The sequence below is a fragment of the Cephus cinctus genome, unplaced genomic scaffold (assembly GCF_000341935.2).
Source record: "Cephus cinctus unplaced genomic scaffold, Ccin1 Ccin1_scaffold0196, whole genome shotgun sequence".
NCBI lineage: Eukaryota > Metazoa > Arthropoda > Insecta > Hymenoptera > Cephidae > Cephus > Cephus cinctus.
The window spans coordinates 45594-65854 of record NW_014332917.1 but is presented as its reverse complement, the minus strand read 5'-3'; the positions used below and the strand labels follow the sequence as shown (position 1 = coordinate 65854).

Genomic DNA, 20261 nt, shown 5'->3' with positions numbered 1-20261 from the left:
ACAGCGATGGGAACGATTTGGCCCAGTTCGATTCTCAGGATGAGACCACAGCTAGCACCACCTGTAACTCCTAGACTCTCTGGACGCGTTTCTTTCGGAATTCTAACAGCGGCTATGGTCAACCACGCCTGCAAATCCGATCGATCGGCCTCCTGAGCCTTCGGATAGCCTATAGCTCACTACCAGGGAAGGTGGCATCTTTTGACTTCTTTTGCACGGTCTACCGTTCAGGCACTAACTCGCCAAGTCGAAAAGGTTCGGTATTAAATTTTATGTATTTTGCCAGGTAACTATTCCAAGAGTTTACGATACCCTTTCTACTAGATGATATACTCATTTGATATACCTTCGTGAACTAACTCGATAAGAATTCTCTGTCTTGTTGCTTACAGCTGTGATCTCTCTTTGGAAACAAGTGACCATAACCGAGACACGGGTCACTGATAACGTGATGACACGATTTTATTAGTGCTTGATGATTATTGGATATATCGATCCTTTTTTTACTCAAGAGCTATGGAAGAATTTCTAAATGCTCATGCGACTCAACTGTCTTTACTACGTATATTTGTCACACACGAAATGTAGTATGACGAGGAACTAGAACTGGTATGTAGTGACCACCCGGTGCATCGTGGATCGCTGATTAATTCGTAATCGACCACCAACTATAATCGAATTTGACGGTAAACTTCAGTGTAATGCGAACGAATAGAATTACGATCGATATTCAAATTGGCAATTTGGTACAAAATAAATAGACATTAATTCGGTAATTCGTTTGTGATACCAGTAATGTATGTTGGATATGCCGATCAATCAATGAGTGTCACTCTTAACATTGCTTGGATCACGATTTTAGCACTTTGGTATATCGTCATTGTGATCGATTGCTTAATAAGTCATTTGGCGCGATATCAGATAAGCATACACGTTAATTTACATTGTGTTAGATCACGGACTACTCGAGTGTACATGAATAATTACCACTATCCGTGAAAACTTTCCAACCAGACAATGTAAATGATGATCACGTCACACGAGTATTAAGTCTTTTGTAAAAAGATAAAATTAACTTTTCTACGTTACGTTGAAGTTTCGACAAAAAAAAATAGATTCTAAAAATATAATTCACCCTATATATTGTTGCGTTTCGATTTTAATTATAAAAATTGAATAATTTTATTCGTAGGAGTAGTATCCCTTTCCTATAATCCTCAAGTCCGTTTGAGCAGCTCATCGTCCCAATGGAAATCCTTTTTGAACAGCGTGAGGCTGGAGTGCCAGCGATCACGCATGAGGACGATGCGCTAATGCGATAACTGCATATTAAACAAGTGTTTGGCTTTACTCTGTTTTGTTTGCCAATACCAAAGTCTTCGTGGGCAAACATTAATGCTTAGTGTATCTCAAGCGGTCATAATAGATTTGGCGTGGTCCACGGCTTGGCACAGGATTATAACAGAGGCCTTGATCTCGGCAAACCGGCTAGCATTAATACAATTAGTGCAGCTTTACTAAATACTATAACGCACACGAGTTCCACGCTCTTGGAGTCCTCCCAAATTCTCATCAGACTAGCTCAGCGATAGGAGCCTAATGTCTCTTTCAACTAAGATATAGAGATATAGGTATAGGTATAATAAAATGGTTTAATAGTTAGATAATCTTCATGGCACTTGGACAAGTTTCACGAGAGCAACATGATAACATTTGAAGTTTCGAAATGTAAATAACTTAAGGGGGGTTAAGGGGTTTTTGGAACGCCGAGATGAATTTTGAGTACGTAGATTGATTTAAAGATTTTTGGTTCGCCCAATCCAGAAATATGAAATTCTGACTACTCCTATTCAGAAGAAAGGTTTAACACGAATACGATCGTCCTTTTTTATAAAAGTGAAATTTTAAAAAGAAAAAGTGAGGAATGTGAATATTATATAACTATCCTCTTTTACATGTAGCCAAAGGGTCCGAGATGGACGGTGATTTGAAGTTTGACCAACCGAACTTAATCTTGTACGTCCCTACGAAGTCTTCGGTTTTCTTTTACCTTTTTTTATTTCAAACTAGTTTTTCTTCTCGTGAATTTAGACAAAGAGGACTCAATCACTCAAAGACTTTAAAAGGTCGACTGGTCAACATACATGAAATAGATGCTGTCAAACAGTGAGTGGAAAACCTACCCTGCTACTATTCCAAAAGAGAAGAAAGTATGTACATAAGGAAGAAAAACTAAATTCAATCATCCAGAATGTTATTGTTTTCGTTTCCAAATTGTAACGTAGTCGTCTATCCTTAACTACGTTGCGCCGTAAGTGACGCTATGTGGTTCCGAAAGTCGAAACGACGTTCCACTAGACGCTTTCAATTGTTTTTCCACGATCGCCTAATCGAATCCGTGCTCTATCTAGCCCGCTGATTTTTCTTCGACCGTCGCACATTCTCCTTGTACCTAGCGTGATAGTTCCTTTTCAATAGATGTTTCAGAGATTGCAGTAAAGTCTTGAGTCTTGTGCTGCGGTCCGGTTCCCAGTCTTACTACTTTCAGCATCCGAATCGCCTCGTAGTGGGATTTTGGGATCCGTTCTAATTTTGAAAACTACTTTTCGATTAATTTTAAATAAATACAAAAAATTCTCACGAAGAAAATAAATGAGAATTCTTTAAAAGAAATCAGTCCAACCCTTTTCAGAAATGCTCCCTAATCTGTCAGGCTCCATGCTGTGGATTAAAGTTGCCTATTACAACGTATTTTTCTGACTGACCCGAAATTCCATGTTAAAATACATATTATACGTGTATGTATAGATATCCAAAATCTGTGTTTGATATATTATATAATAACGTATCCATACATGGACGCTGTAGTTGAGACTACGATGAAATAATTACTTGTACATATGAGAAAATTAAGAATGTATTGGTAAGGGCACTGCCGAAAGGGAGGTTCTAGGAAAAAATGGTACTCAATATATATTTGTTGTTATGCTTGATCTGCCTTATACGTTTAGAGAATAAAAATGACCAAAAAGATGTTTAATGAATGAATTTTCGTGTTGCTTGACTTGCAAAAAGAATTTGTCTCTCAACTCCATTAATGTAGCATTGTTATATGAAACAGCATAAAATTATAAAATAAATTTCTAAAACTGTTCCATGTGTAATAAAATGAATCCACATATTTACTAGAGAGGAATAATTGTCCAGCGTTCCATGGTTCTTCAGAGACAGAATATTTTGATCAAATATAATATGTATACTCATATACTCACATACTCATATACGTATGCGTATATTCCCATTTTCATTTACATTTTAGAAAGTTCAAACTTACTGAGGCGAGAGAGCTTGAAGGCATCAGCAGTATTTATCACGTCAACAAAGGCTTGCAGTTCGAACCGACGACCCGTAGTGTTCTGGTTGTGGTTGAACATTGCAAATTTGAATGCGGATTGAACTTCATCCGTACCCTGCTCGAAAATTGCACCTGAAAGCAAATAAATAGACAGAAGATTAATAAGATTCTAAAGGATCGTAATAAAGCCATTCGTCGTAGCTACCGGGATATATGACCCGATTAAACGTCGACGTTTGCATCGTTTGCAGATTTCGTAATGAAATTTATGTGCGTCGTAGTAACGTTGAACATATATCTATTATGGTTGCCTAAGTACCTGATATACATACATGGTTAAGAAATCAAAACATGTTCATAATTAGAGGTGGAAATAGTTGTATGGCTTGACGAAAATCATATTCATAACTTCATACATGAAGACGAGAGAAATTAATTTTGTAGAATAACTACACAGGTTCACCCAACAATTAACACGGCCATAACCTGGAAATGCAAGAATTGTGGTACACCCTGTATAATTATCCATCTAAAAAGTATCGTTAGGAAATTGAAATAGTTTCCGGAAACTTAATATTAGTTCTAGATAACCGCACGCCATTAATAGAGACTATTAGAAAACTCATGTAATTATATTTTGTTCTAGAGTAATTAGCGATTATATGTTCCCAATATAAACTTCATGGCATAATACATAGTAAATGTTCGTTTTGTCATACTGAACGTTATTTTAACATAATTTGAAATCAGTCACACTCGATTTCCCCGATACTGTTTAATATTTGAATTTACATTAATTATGGCATTAGCTAATTGACTACTTGCAGTTTGCAGATATACCGAAGGTACGCAATAAGCAATGTTAATGGAATCGAACCTTACTGACTTAGGTATACTTATTATATATTTTATGCAATTTATGAGAGTTTGATTCCTTAAAAATCAGGTACTACAATTAACTTCAGTTTTTATGAGATGAATTTCCTTATTTGATTAGAAAAATAAAGGTGTGAATGAAAGTCAAAAGAAAAAGATCGATCCTTTCGCTCGATAAAGTTTTTACTTTTATGTGAAGGAAAATTGTTTTTTCACTGTAATTAATTAATCCGTGTAAATGCTTTAGGTCAATTATTCTTTCTTGAATATTTTTCGCAATCTGATCGAACAATAACGTCTGTATATATATGGGTACGTAATTTAGAAAATATATTTGCTGTAGGAGCATCGCCTAGTAACAAAATATGTATGTATTACGTATCCCATGTATGCAGTATATCTATGAAACACGCAGTCAGACTTTCCTGCGACATCGGAACTCTTTTGGCCGATTAGACGATATCATGCAGGAGAGTAAACGTACTGTTTTTATTTCATTTTATGTAGATACGTTATTCTCTTCCCCATTCCGAAGTTTTTTAACAAAGTAACATTCAGATATCCGTTTCTCTTCCTCCTCGCTCTGTACATACGAAGATATACGCAGGCCGAAAAAAATCGCTGTATAAAAATACCAGGAATAAAAAAAACGAAAAGCGTAATCATGATTTATCGAGGATTTCGCAGAGAAGCAGGACGAGGCGAGTAAGTACGTTAGAGTAGAATGCAACGTCGGCCGGTGGTATTAAATTATTATTTTTACTAATTTTCTGGATTAAAATTTCTTTAGAACAGTGGATACCGCCGTGTTTTACGTGCACTTAAAACCAGTCGCGATTTATCATGACCCAGTATCCTGCAGGGATTTGGAAAGGATAGACAGAGAAAAAGAGAAGGTATAAAAAAATTATATTATTTCCCAAAGGCAATGCGCGTATGGGTACCTCACTGGGCGATTAATAAAAATAAACAGTCAAGCATTACGATTACGTTGCCGTCGATGAACAACGTCGATATCTGGCTGAGTAATTTCAGTGACTTCTGGTTATTCTCTCCCTCTCTCTCTCTCTCTCTCTCTCTATATATATATATATATATATATATATATATCATCCTTTCCATTTCATCCATATCTCTGTCAACCAAATCCGCAGTAACAGACATTCGACTCTGCGTGGCAAAGCCCGCTTCAACCACCCACGCACAACGTTACGCATATCCTAGTTATCCAAACATATTATTTCCATTGGGGAGTCACGTAACGCTATCACACGCTCGGCAAACTGTACTCGACGCCGAAACCCATACGAGTCGATTTTGATTGGCTCGATTTGAAAGTCACCAAGCTACCATAGACCCTATACATTTTGCTCATATACAGCCCGTGGCATACTTGGTGTACTAGGGCAGATATGCCGTACACGAAGGAATATGTTTTCAGGCCTAGTAAAACCCTGTTATGCACCCCATTGCACGCCCTGGATCATCCCTACATCAAAAACGTAGATACGCCTATCTCGGAAAAGCGAGTGGCCGTGACAGACGAGCACCCAGCGTCGGGCTGGATATGCATATCCGGTGCATCCGGATCTCTGGCAACAGGACCAGCACGAGGTAAGAGCAGCGTACATGGAGAGTCAAAGTTGAAAAAGAGGATTCGGTGAATGAATATCGTTGAGGGCGCGACGAAGCGGGACAAAGTGGAAGGGGAGAAATTGAAAAGATAAAAGAAAGTAAAGAAAAATGACGGTAAGTGCACGATGAGGACAAGTTTGTGTGGTATAATGCGTTAATTCTCCCTCTTTTTTTTAAGCACAAGAATTTTGCTTTTTCACATTTTTTCCTCTTCACGTTCCTTTTTATTTCTCATTAAACCAATGTGCAAACAACTTGTGCGGATCAAAAGGGGTAATCACATGTGTAAAGCAAAAGGGAGATAGAAGCGTAGTGCGGTGAGGGTAGTGGTGGTTAGTGAGGATTGGCTGACGGTGGCCTGTGGATGCTGGGATTCCAAGGGAATGAAAAGGGCAGAAAGGGTGACGAGAGAGTGGGACAAGACGACGTGATGATAAGGGATGGAGACGAGGGAGAGCTAGCTCTCATGGCTGAACCGAAAGAACGTGGGAGGCAGGAGGGGGAGGGTTTGTAGTAGGTGGCTAGCGTTGTACGTGGAATGTAGTGAGGGTTCGCATGAAGGTACAGAAAACGAGTAGAGAGTATAAATGGTAGCTGGCAAGCGAGAGAAGAGTCAGGAAGAACTGTTGAGCAGGGATAGAGAAGAAAGGTGAGAGATGAGAAAATGCCGAAGGAGAAAATTCCAAAAGAGAACAAGCGGGTCCAGTGAGACGAAGGGAGAGAGCGGAGCGAAGAAAAGGGAGGAGAAAGATGAAATGGGAAGAGACCAGTGGAGACCAGCACGGAGATGCGAGTCTGAGAGGGAGTGCGAGAGAGAGGAATCGATGTGAATACGGAGAGATGGAGGACGCCGAGGGGATGCTGGGCGCCAATCAATAGACGCGCGGCGGCGCCCCACCTGTCAACGCTCGCGAGATTCCTAAACATAGGTATGCACCTTCCCGTATTCCCATATCAAGGATCTATGCTCTATCTTGGTGATTCTTCAGGCAACGGAGATCAGTTACAAACTGGTTTTGCTTCCTCATTCAACTTTTACTTCAGTTCTAACAATAGAAATCGCTTTGAATCTCATACATGTCTCACTTGTCTTGTACATACCTATCTATAATGTAATATTGTTCTTTATATACCAATTGCACATTGGTGAAACACATGGCTGCGTCTCTTTTGATACTCGTGATACGTTTTATTACTGGTCTACATTCGCCGTATCCTATAGCTGTGACCTGATTCTTCCACTTGGAAAATTGCTCGCTCTACGCCACTGGAAAGAACATCACAATTAGACAAGAGCGTGTTGTACCTTAAAATTGTCTTCTTTTGCTGTTATTCCCAGTGGCGTCGGACGATGAATCTCTTGATGGAAATTGTCCTTCTGACTCGCGATTTCGCAACTGCTTTTTTGCGGATAGGAATTAGTTTTCTTTGCTGTTTCACATCTATCACTCAGTAACGGTTATAGTACATGCTTGTTTAATTTACTTGCAAAAATATTGCCTGATTTTTTGTCTTCTATTTTCAGGCGCATTATTGATCAGCTGGACTTCGCGGTGTTTTGCGAATATACTTTGACGTAAAAGAATAAGGGCAAAGCGTGGAAGAATAAAGTATGACAGGCATGTATATTACCTTTAAAGCTGCAGCCACCAAAGTACTTAAATGTATTTGTGTCTTGACTGATTGGATTTTTTTTTAACGTCAATCCACATAATGTATGTATATTTTTATATTTACCGATAACGCAGACTTACTTCATGTCGCTAAATGACTTCTGACAGCTTTTCACTCTTTCTCTCACGTTCGGATCCATCTAGCTTTTTAAGTAGCAACCTTTCTTTTTTTTTTATACACCAAGGTCATTTACAGTCTCCGCGTATCCACTCTATACCCATATTGAGAAACTTCCCACGCTCGACTTCACGTGTATACTATGAAAGTTCAGCCACCTCAAGATCCTTGGGATCTTTTCCCGTCATGGTGAAGCACTTGGCAAGCGCGCAAAGAATAATATCAGACTTTTCGTAGCAGACATTTTTTGCTTAAATCCAAGTCCCTCCTAGTAAGTCCCCACAAGAACTGTACAGATCCAGCCAAGTCCCAACTCAGACGGCGGCTTTCAAAATGAAATTTCCACTAGAGATTAAACTTTGATAGCTCACTAGAAAAATCACTGCAACGGAAAGTAACAAATTCCTTGATGCATCACTGTTGCAGGAAGCAATAAAAAACCAAAGGAATTTTTATTAAAACGATAAAATATAAAATGCATATTATGGGTGCTTTCCTATAAAGAAAATTTTATGCTGTTTCGATTAAAGTATACAGGACAGCATAAATTTCCGTGTAGAATATTAAACGACATCAAAGACAATATGCGAATAAATAGTATGCAGAAAAAAATGACAGATTGTAACAAGTCACGTTCACTTAAAGTAATTAAACAAATAATTCGTTACAAGTTACGTATGTCTAAAGTGAACTAGATTGTTGCGAATAAGGTACAGCATGAACTTCAAAGAGAATAACGATGATTTCGAATGCCAAGACGAAGGTTCGATTACTTTTTTTTCTTTTTTTTTCAAGAGGTGTTTAAAGCGCACTATGCCGACGGCGTCTTGTGGCGGAAACATTCGAATCGCATCCGAGAGCCAATCTAAACTTATTCATCGAGCCAAATCGTAAAAAAAGTGAAATGGTGCCAAGCTTCGGGAGAAATTTCAGAAAAAATTACGAACTTTTCATGAAAAAGATATTTTTTTAATTTTTTATAATCCCCAACATATTTTTTCCTTTGTAACCGATACTTTATAGCAGTAATGAATTTTTCCCCTTAAAATATTAATTGGAGCCAAGGCTCAGGCAAGATCTCAAATATAAGACACACTTAAGACAAGTAAGTTTCAAATTATTATTTGAAGAGGGACGAACAAAAATAACAATATTAGGCAACAAAATAAATGTTATACAGTTTTCGTTAAAAGATGAATTTTGAAATTTCATGACTTTATTAATATTTAATATACTTAATTAATACTATAATATATTAATATTTCTATATTCCTTTTATTTTCACAAAATACTCTAGAGGCAGTACTGCCATCTCGAAGTGCTTGGACAGATAGTTATCTGAGAGTATCGGTTATGTATACTTATCGTACTATACTGCGGGCAACCTAATCTAACTATACTGCGGTTAACGTTCATTTGTACTTAAGCATCGTAATCTATATTGTACACGATGCGGTTCTCCGGTTCCTATGAATTAAGCGGGTTCGAACCAAAATAATATATGAGCATTGTATTAATGTTATATGTGAAATATTTAAATAATAAAAGTGAGATCTTGTTTTTTTTTAAATGACGAAATTTTCGATGCATCCGCTGATTTATCCTCAAAATCATGCCGCTCTTATATATTCGACATGGACGAGGTGCTCCTGGCATGCGGGAAAATCTTGAGTGACAGAATGCTAGTATGGAATTTATAACGATGTACAGGTTGCAGTATGTGGCTGTAATTATTCGCGAATAGACACTGCAGCCAACTGTGCATGCATGAAATTCATATGCTATTTAATTATTGTAGGTGTGTGTCGCGGTTTAACGACAAACGGAATTAGTTATTAATTTCATCCAAACTTGCGACTGTTGGAAAAAAATATTAATGTGCCTATAGTAATCGATGAGTGATTAATTGATTATTTTCAAAAAAAAAGAAAAATTTAATTATTTCAAACGATGTAAAAATATGATGAGTTAAATAAATAGTAGAAAAGGCAAATTAGAAACTTACGGGTTCGTTGGGACAGTATTATGGAATATATACGTGATGTTTTTTTTAAGAGGATTAATCAAGGGGATCGTTCGTAGAACAAACCCAATTGTCAGACACTGACCTAAGGAAATAACTCGATTTAAATCCATTCCAATCTTCCTCGGATTTGCTATAGTGTTATCTATATACCACTACGGCGGGGTAATCCGATATTTCATCCCTTAAAATATTCTGGGGATTTAAATTAAGTTCTTACCGTAGATATTGAATCCACTTTATGTTAATACGAGCCTCGGATCCGGCGCGAACGGTCTCTCGTATCGGGGGGTTGAAACGCAAAGGCGAACTGAGCTGGTTCAATAATTTCTGAGGGCTTCTCGGGGTGAGTTTCGAATGAGTCTCTCGTAAGAAGTTAGGAGCTCGATTATTCGGGAAACGGCTTTTCGCGGTATTAATCCTGGATCGACTCCGCTAAACTTTCTTGTGTACAACGAGCACTACCATCCCTTTTCTTCTTCGTTTTATTTAGATAAATATTTTAAGAAAAAATTAAGAATTGTCCTCCCCCCACTCCGGACCCTAAACTCAAGATCTCGTTAAAAATATATTTACGATCACGTGTATGTGTCCAGGATCTTTTGCACGACTTACAAGAAAATTTTATACTCGTTTAACACCCATTAACAGTACCCTAATTCGAGATACAAAAATGCAAGCTTCTCAGAAAATTTTTGTTCACTCCCTCTCACGTACTAACATTTTAATGGTCTCTCTTGCGGCTTCAATTCAAGCTTGAAGCTTGTGGAACTAAACCCAACGGAAATATTAAAATTTTTTCACCGTCTGTCGTTTCTTTTTGGACCATTTACACAAATTCAATACTCGTATCAGCATTTTTGATATTTTGAAATGGCAAGGTCTGTTTATCATGACAAGTATATAGCTTCTCTCTTGAAGTTGAAGTGCAATGGAATACGGATCGATTGAAATCTCGACTCCTGGTGAACGAACAAATGAGAATCGTGCTCGAGCATTTACTCGACTGGATAAATGTACTATCGATGTGAGAGAGCACATTGTGCAGACAACAATGGATGCAATATATATATATATATATATATATATATATACATATAGATATTGTATATACATATATAATATACAGGCATACAGAAAGGTTGCCATACTGGAACATAAAATATATTTAAAGACCATAAGGTGGATAAATAAAAGTGAATATCCCCTCGTATATCCTACTGTTATAAATATTCATAGGGGGGAATAGTACTTTTAGTAAACACGACGAAGGGTTCGTTCTTTGGTATTTTCAATTTAAATTTTCAGCCAGAATTAAGATTTCCAAAAATTTTTTATATATTTACTCTACTCTTTTTTTTCCTTAGTATACCGTTCAATATATTGAGACATTTTTATAAATCCTGTTGACTTCTTGAGATGAAAAACGCAATATTCATTCCTGCACGAAGACGATGTCTTATATAAGAGTTTACTTACTCGTGATTTAGTATTCCAGTCACGTTTCAAGTCGGTAATCGTTCTTCTTCGTCATTTTTCGCTGGTATAAAACGGTTTGATATATATTTAAGAAAAATCGATACCACGAGGTCGAATCGACTTAATAGAATCCCTTCATTTTAAATTTGGACATTTTAAACTCACCTGTGTCAGCTATATTTCAAACGTCCACGTTAATTTTTATTATACCATATATGTCGCTTGTAATACGTATAGTTACCAAGTTTCATTTCAACGATAATTTCTTACTTTTGCATCTGATAATTTTACTCATTACAAAAATACTACTTCCACGGTATAAAATTACTGTTGAAACTGCCTTAAGCCAATTGACTTTGATCCCGACGAAATATCATCATCGAGATTCGTCCGGCGAAAGAACTGTACGAAATACACATACTAAAAGCCAGATGTACTTTGCTGAAAGTTATAATTTGAAAATGAAGTACATTGGGGAATTCACTCGAGGACATTCACGTGCGACGTCGAATAACGATTCGTTTCCTCAATCTAATTAGCACTCGCAATTATGGGATCCAAAATTTTCTAACCAAGTACAATTACCCGTTACTTAGAACTTTTCTATTACTCAATTCCTTTCATCGAATTAATACCCATCCCTACAACCGCACCGCTGACAAGTTAATTGGACATTATTATCGAGTTGAAAAACATAAATTGCTCTTAGAAAATAAACTTTTTCTACCGTGAAAGATGTAATTATGTCACACAGTAATTACGTTATATCGTTCTCCTTAGGACTGTAATAAAAACCGAGTCCACTCAAAGGACTGGTTTAATATAATTCTGTATCTCTTTTACACGGCACATCATGAACAAGACGTTGAACCATTTTTCAAAAAAAAAAAGAAATTAACTAGATATAAGTATAGTCTCACTAGGCGAAATCATTATTGGAATTTTCCAAAATTCCTCCTAACTACAGTACGTTGAATTAAATTTCGTAAATTCCTATAATGTGTTCCTATAAATATACGATAAAATTGTATTATATACTTTTTCTTTTAAAGGTGCAGAATCTCCATTATATAACTATGACACTGTATTCGCAATGCACTCATCAGTATAGATAGATGGATAGACAAAGTTAAGAAGTTTTCGAAAAGGTGGAAAATCGATCAGAGGACAATAGATACATAATAGCGTCATGGCCTTGAACGTCTAATACGAAGCGTCGCGTCTGCCTGACGTCACTTAACCTCCGCCTTGATATCTGATGGTTCGATCCGATCCATATACAATGCGACATCTTAATCCGGCAGTAATGCCACCAATAAACGGCGAAATTACGCGTTATCCAAATTGCTTAACTGTACCCTGGGTGGAAGTGCCGTGAAAGACGTTATTTCTCTAAGGGTGAGTTTCTCATCGTCTCTTCTGCCAACGCTTAGTGTCTCACCGATATTCTCTCCATCTCTTTCTCTCTCAAACGATCTCTCGCGACTCTCTTAATATCTTTAGCATTCCCCTCCCTCTCTCTCTCTCTCTCTCTCTCTCTCTCTCTCTCTCTCTCTCTCTCTCTCTCTCTCTCTCTCTCTCTCGTTTGCTTATTACGCTGTGACGTTATTTTCCTAATTACTTTCTGTTCTCCGCTGCGGCGTGCTTTACGTAGCTATTGCGTGCCGGAATTGCGAGGATCGTCGCCCGAAATGAGGCTGCGATAAATTTCCCAAGACTTAAGGAATAATGACAGTAATCGTCATTAAGCATTGAGTAGACCCAAGATAAGCCTGGGCTGTGTAGTTTTGGCTTAGGACAGAAATCGCCTTAGAAAGAAGCCCGAGGTACGACTGGATGAAGTAAACGAAACTATGCAAAGGATTTGGACCTTTTTCTTGAAAATTGTAGAAATTCAGGATTTAACCCTTTTCATACTGCATAAATGGCTAAAAAGGCAAGGAGAAAATAGACTATAGTGAAATTTCATTGAAAAGGACAATTACCAAAGAAATAGTATTACATAACCACGCATCAATGAGAACTTACCGTAAGGTGTAAAGTCGACACTTGATTTTCATTCTGAATCTCCAGGTGCGTTAAAAATTATTCGCTAATCTCAATAAAATGAATGCACAACGCACCTTACCTTAGCAGCTACGTTTTTCTGGAACTCTAGGAGGTCGAACCAGGTCCTTACTACACCTATACTTAACTAGCTAAGATATCGGCAGGCCGTAGGATTTCAAAATGAAATTTCTAGTAAAGTTCTATACCGTGTTTGTTCTATTCTGTTTGTTTGCCTAAATTTGTTATGCAGTACATACCATGCACAGGCTTAGGGCGGTATACGCATATCGTATCACAATAAACAGCGTTGCGTCAGGTAATTAACTAATAGACCGCAATACGTGAGCTGCACTCTTAAGCTTCACCTGCAGCAACGACCACTCATGCGATTGGAACCCAGTCATAAATTAGACTGTGGTTCATTCGTAGTTACGTGGCGTCTGTCATTAATCCTACGAATACACAGAACATGGGAATGAGAGAGCCATGGTGGACAGTGGTGGTTGGTGATAGGGAAGGGATTGAATAATTAAAAAAATAATTAAGAAAATTGAAAGTTGCGACATTTACTTCCAGCTAATTGTTATTCTTTAATAATATAATATTAAAAATAAAGTCGTCAAATTACTCATTCTACCATAACAATATACCACTTCAGGGGCAGAAGAACCCTTTACAAAAGCGACACAGCCCTAAGTGATTTTACTTGTAAATTGATTAATTAACCTCATTTTCTCGATAGCCACGACAATGGCGCTGAATTCGGGCATTCAGATGAACGCGAACTCTTTATACTCGCCCCTCTGTGACGTATTTCTTCGCTACCGCGAAGAGACGTATCTTATCGAGGATCAAATTTCAGTGGAAAAGATGAGAAAGATGAAAAATGGAGGAAATAAGCTAAATTCGAGGAAAATCCGACCCCAAGAGTGAAACGTTTCGACTTTTCGCAACCACTAAGGCAAAGTAAAAACTGTCTCATGCAAAGTATTGGCATACTTTGATTACATTGATTACACTCAACTTCGAGCAGGTGTTTATTACCTGATTGCATTGAACTTTGTCAAATACTTAAAACTTTGCTGCTGAGAAATTTCGTTAATATATGTAACGACGACGGTAGTGTGCGAATTAATAAACACTCATGTGAAACAAGAGGACAGATATGAAAATATGGGCCAAGATTTTTTTAAATTTAAATATAAATTTACAATAAACTACAGCTTGATAATAATATCATATAATTAATATATTTAAAAAGTTAAATTTTTATATATAGATCATCACGGTTATTTTATTAATTATATTATACTGTTGTTAGTTTTCGTTTTTAACAAACTGCAATAATTTATGCCCGTTTATTAAAATTTTCGAAATTAATGATTAATGAAAATTCAGAAATGTGAATAGTACACGTAGTAGTCCGATCAAAATAACTGTTTGATTTTCAAGCGAGGCCAACGTTTACCTGTCCGTAATATGAACTTTTAGTAAAATTGCATTCGTGGCAAATTGCGCGCTCATTGAGTTGTAAGCAGGTAACGTGGGTTCAAAGCTACCAAAATGGATTGCATATAAAATACAAATTTATGTTAAATATATCGACGTATACCTAGACTATGAATAGCCGTTATGAAAAAAGGCTTTGCTGTAGCCAGTTACAGTAGCATGGCCAAAACCTCCCTCATTCACTAGCAGACTAATACAACATTTTTGTAATACCACATAATAATATTTTCATAATAATGCATAAACCACATGTTAAATCTATATAGTACAGATATTACGCGCGTGACATTTATACACATTTCAGCGTACTAATAAACTATACAAATTTACACCAGACTCCAAATTGACAGCGACATAGAAATCCGGCACTTGTCATAGACACAACCCGTTATCATTTAACCGAACGAAAATTAGTATCACTTGGCATATATGGCGAGATTCAATTTTCGTTTTCTAGAACAGATTTCAGTTTATCTCGAAACGCTGAGCTAGCAATGTCGATACTTTATACTCATATATTAGCGGTGTTCTACATACCACGTACGATAGTCGTTAAGATATGTGGAGTTTTTTTAGTTTTAATTATTGTCCTCCTACCATGTATTTTTTATTTGGACGTAGACGTGGATATAATGATTCGCCGTAAGTCCACTTACGCGAACGATACGGAAAAGATAAAGACGATATTGTACTGGACCAAAATGTTTTACGACAAAAACTTCTATTTCGGCGAGGGTAAAATATTTCGCAATTGTGCAGTGCCTACTTGTTACGGTACGCACGAGCGCGACTTTCTCGAGAAACTTGAAGACTACGACGCAATACTTTTCCACGGGATAGAATTGAACGTATCCGATATACCAATCTCGAGATCATCTCGACAGCGATACATATTTGTAAACATGGAATCTCCTGCGAATTGGAGATTAGACAATAACTATGTTCCGGATGGGTTTTATAATTGGACCATGACATACAGAATGGATTCTGACATTCCAAGACCTTATGGCAACATTGTGAATAAAAAAACCAAAGAAATTGTCTACCCTGTCAGAGACCACGAAGTCGTGAACCACAAGGAAGTCGAAGCTTATGTCGATCTTATTAAATCTAGAAACAGCACGAAACTTGAAGGTAATGTCAGTCGGTAAGACAGAAACCTACAATTTTAAGTTATTCAATATTTTTTATCACCCTAGTTCTGAAACTCTTATTTATTATATAGCATGGTACGGGATTTGCGATTATTGATAATAATTTGTACAATTTAATTTGTCAGTGTCAAAGAAGTCTCCAGATAATTGCAAAGTGCGCACTGCTGCCTGGTTCGTTTCGCATTGTAATACAGTGAGCGATCGTGAACGTTACGTTGCTGAACTACAAAGATACGTCGATGTTGACGTCTACGGTAATTGTGGAGCTGGTAAGTGTCAGTCAAATGACGACAGGTGTTACGAGATGCTGGAATCGAGGTACCACTTCTATCTCTCCTTCGAGAATTCCCTTTGCGAGGATTACGTGACCGAAAAGCTCTACAAGGTCATGAGGTATAATTTGGTGCCAATAGTGTTCGGCGCTGCGAATTACAGCAAGTTCGTGCCGCCGCGATCTTACATAAACGTCGCGGATTACGAATCGCCAAGGCACCTTGCACGACACCTACTAGACCTTAGGAGCAATGACATCGAGTACGAGAAGTACTTCTGGTGGAAGGAATTTTACGAGGTTGACCTCGGACACGATTCGACCCTTTGCAGAATGTGCGAGATGCTACATAGGAACGAGATGTCTTCCCCTGAAGTTATAGTGGGGTTGAAGGATTGGTGGACCAAAGGACAGTGTCGTGATAGTAGAGAATTTTTCAAAAAGATAACCTGATTCGATAGAAAATAACTTAGATAAGCTTACGAAGTAGGTTATATACCGTAAAATATAATTGATTATTTTTATTTTTTAATAACAGTGTATATTGAATTGTCTGATAATAACGGCTGTAGCGAAAAATTCCCATTCTATTTTTTTTCTCTTGTAATACGAACTTGATGGAAATGTGGAAACTGGGAATGACTCGATTCCACTATTCAATGGACAAAGCCAATATTGACCGTAGCGCTGCACGCATATATAAGTAAGTGTAAACGTAAATATTGAACGATGTTCGGTGACGGGTACATGTCGGTGTGATCTGAGGGAGGGTAAAAAAAGATGAAATATTTTAACATCCATACCGTCTCTTTCGTGGGATGCCGACAAAAGGGGTGGGGGACAACATGACAGGAAAACGCGACGGCAAATATTCCGACCAGATATGCCGTTTGATAACGACGACTTTTCGGGAAATGAAAAGTCGATGGATTTGGCAAACCCTTCGTGGACGAATTTACGAGCAATTACGAGTAATCGGGTTAACGTGTTGTCGGGGTGCAACCGCACGTCAAACTTGATTTTCCTGTCAAATTTTCTACGCATCGGTTGCCACGTGCACGCTTCGATTAACACGTGCGGTAAATGACGTTCGAGCGTTGTAAGAGTCGTCAAATTAACTGTTTGAAAATTGCGCAGAAGAAGGCCGAGGACAGATTAACGTATGACTTACGCCTGCTCGAGCAAGGACATTTCAACAATTTTCATTCATTTATAAAAGCTACACAATGGAAATCTAATGAAATATTTAATGTACGAAGTGCATTGTTTTGCATTATACTGATGTAAAAATACTTTCTGTGTAATATGAAAGTAATAAAAATATTGAAAACAAAGAAGCACGATATCACTTTTGCCGACAGTAATTTCATTCGTTTGCTATATTGCACGTACAGTGTGTTTCAGTACAACTGTACAAATATGAATTGGTTTTACCATAGAGACCAATGGAACTGGTTTACCATCGATTGGTGTATTCGGCCAGAATAAGCCTATCAATTATTTTTGCACGTACACCAACCTGTACGTATACGTAAATATGAAATCGACGAATCACTGAATAAGCTTAACTTTATTACAGCTGCTTTCATTCCAACTTTGATCTGTCTATTCATATACGTATGCGGTGCTTTATATGTTTGCTATTCTCTATTTCAATCGTACTTCAGTACTTTCGAAACTGTTAATCAAGGATCTTTTTTGGAAATAAACAAATACAAGATAGGCAAAACCCCTTGTATATAGATTGTACGTGAATCTCTTTTAACGTATAAAAGCTTATATCCAATTTGAAATATCCTTCCTTTGATTCCAGCACGTAGAAAATATTCTCCAATTGACTGTATCGTTTTTTCGAGATATACATTTAAGAAGAAATATATCTATGATGGTACATGGCCGAGATGTAGTAAATTCTTGTTACGGCTCTCAGCAGTCACCGGCATGACAGCAGATCGAGTTGTCTCCCTGCGAGAGCGACAATCCGTGAAGAAACGAGCGGATACAGCGACGAACGAACAGACAGACAGATGGAAAAGCAGCATCGCCAGGACTTGCGCATGCGGCGGGTACAAGTTTTTCTTGCATTCCGTTATACACATATATAGGAGTGCACTGCACTGTACATGGTTTTCGATCAATGTGGGAAAGAATCTCCGCCATCGCAAAAGTCTATGTAATTCGTTCGCTTTTCTTTCTGTATGCGATTTTCTCGACATTCACCATGTATTACATACTCGTAAACGGACGATGCTGCGACTAGCGAAATTGCTGAATTTTTCGTAGCTCTCCTTTTCCACAATTTTTTTTCCGTCGCACGTATCGTCGAAATTGCTAATATATCGAGTTTCAAAGAAAAATGTACTACTGGCTATACTTTCAGGGACACTTTTGAGTGATCGATCGCAGATCTACCGCGTACCTAATTTTTCTTTTACTCGGGGTGTTATATTATATTTATATTGCTTAGAGATATTTCATTTATGTATAATTATAACGTCGACAGACGAGACAGCCGTAGGCTGAAATTTGTATCGTAAGGGATGACTTTCGAAAAAATCGCATATCCGGTTTCGCGCTCGGTAAATATACCACAGCGCGGTGTAAAGTACGAGTGTAGCTTATAGCTGTGGTGCCGCCCAGGGCGATCCATTACAGCCCCCTGCTGTTTGGAGTCACATTTCCCATCCTTGGAGTTGCTGGTACCCAACCCTCTTTATGCATCCCAGTCCACTCCACACCTCCGTCATTCCGGCAAACATTGTAACGCCGAGCGATTATGAATTTTGTATAGAGTCAACGGATGTTTCCATGTTAGGTTAGGTCGAGTTTCGTTGCCAAAATCACATGGGATTTTTCGATTCCCTGCCTACCAACTCTTCAGCCAATAGAAACTGGATATTGTTACCTAATGATTTTCTCACCAGTCAAAAGGGTCTTATACCATGCTATTTCGAAAGGAAACATTTTAAATAAGAAAAGTGCCGGCAGTTTTTTCTATACCAGCAGCAGGTGCCGAAATGACATAACACGGATACTCACCGAAGACCAAGACGAAAGTACTCGTTCGTCTATTTGTTCGATTTGCCGAATATCACTAAGGAATCATACAGATGTTCAAGTTAGAATCGATGCGGGCTCTGGATGGAATTCGTGGTTGCGGGGTAGCTACGGTTCAGAGCTCTTTATAAAGGAATGGCTTTTCCATGTCGGCAGAGCGGGCCGACTCCAGCACAATCACAGCATGGCTGGCGACTTCGTGAAAAAGGGAGAAAAAAGTGTCAAGAACTCAAGGACAGTATTGGGGCGGATCTGTGTTCCAGGGTAAAGGTATGGTAGTATGTATACGTATACAAGACAGGATCCAGGAGAACCTTTTACTATAGCCTTGCTATCCTTCGGTTCCGATGTCCTGGCATCTCCTGGTACACGTACCTTAGACCCCGGTTAGCCGCTGCTTTTCAGCTTATTTTACGAAGGCAGTCATTACTGGTATAAAAGTTTTAGCTGGTCTTCCTTGTAGCTGTGTGTCTGTGCTGATATCATTTTCCGATAAACCTTCCTGTCTACCTCCCACGTCTGTACGTCTCGTCTGTCTGCTTGCCACTACTAACCCTATCATCAGCGATGAGTATCGATAAACCAGAAATGGATGCAGAGAGAGAGAGTAAAAGGAGATCTCTCAATGACAGACACATGTCCGGTTCGCGTATCGCGGGGAGGCGTGGAAACGTACAAAGAGAAAATGGAAAGAGGAAAAATATTGAAGAAAAGAAATGATGGAATTTTATATATGTTTGAAAAGAAAAGAAAAGAAATAGCAAATGAAAAAAAATTGTTGATATTTTTTTTCACTCGAATAGAACAATCAGAGAAACTGCTCTCTATTTGCAGCCCGAAGCCCCACGGCTGACTTACGCGAACCCTCGCTTTCAACGGGCGAAATAAAAAGAGTCGCGAAACGAGCGTGAAAGAAGACGGAAGGAAGTAGAGGGTACTATCTCGGAAAATTATGTTAGCCCTATCTCAAGCTGAAAGCAGAAACGAGGATGGGATGAAGAGATAAGAGATAGCCAGAATAAAAGGGAGAGTGGTACCTTGGAGCTGAGCACCGTGCGGACA

The 20261-nt window shown here is 38.1% G+C and overlaps 2 protein-coding genes across 2 annotated transcripts in view; one reads left to right on the top strand and one right to left on the bottom strand.

Moving 5' to 3' along the window:
• Positions 1 to 13306, bottom strand: part of LOC107264863 (glutamate receptor 1) — an 86413-nt gene extending 73107 nt beyond the window's left edge. The window contains exons 1-2 of the mRNA XM_015733599.2: positions 13288 to 13306; positions 3335 to 3487 (exon numbers count right to left, since the gene is read on the bottom strand). Coding sequence (XP_015589085.1) covers positions 3335 to 3434 — 100 coding nt within the window. The 5' untranslated portion in view covers positions 3435 to 3487; positions 13288 to 13306. The remainder of the gene's footprint in view (positions 1 to 3334; positions 3488 to 13287) is intronic.
• A 1902-nt stretch (positions 13307 to 15208) lies between these two features.
• On the top strand, positions 15209 to 17435 carry LOC107264859 (alpha-(1,3)-fucosyltransferase C). Its single transcript, XM_015733579.2, has 2 exons — positions 15209 to 15851; positions 15997 to 17435. The coding sequence occupies exons 1-2, from the start codon at positions 15212 to 15214 to the stop codon at positions 16593 to 16595; spliced, it is 1239 nt and encodes a 412-aa protein (XP_015589065.2). The 5' UTR covers positions 15209 to 15211; the 3' UTR covers positions 16596 to 17435.
• The last annotated feature ends 2826 nt before the right edge of the window (positions 17436 to 20261 follow it).

What these genes read in the sequence shown, in the direction of transcription:
- LOC107264859 (XM_015733579.2), top strand. Translation starts at nt 15,212, where the DNA reads ATGTCGATACTTTATACTCATATATTAGCGGTGTTCTACATACCACGT. An exon ending in AAACAGCACGAAACTTGAAG is followed by an intron (nt 15,852 to 15,996) that starts GTAATGTCAGTC and finishes TTAATTTGTCAG; the next exon opens with TGTCAAAGAAGTCTCCAGAT.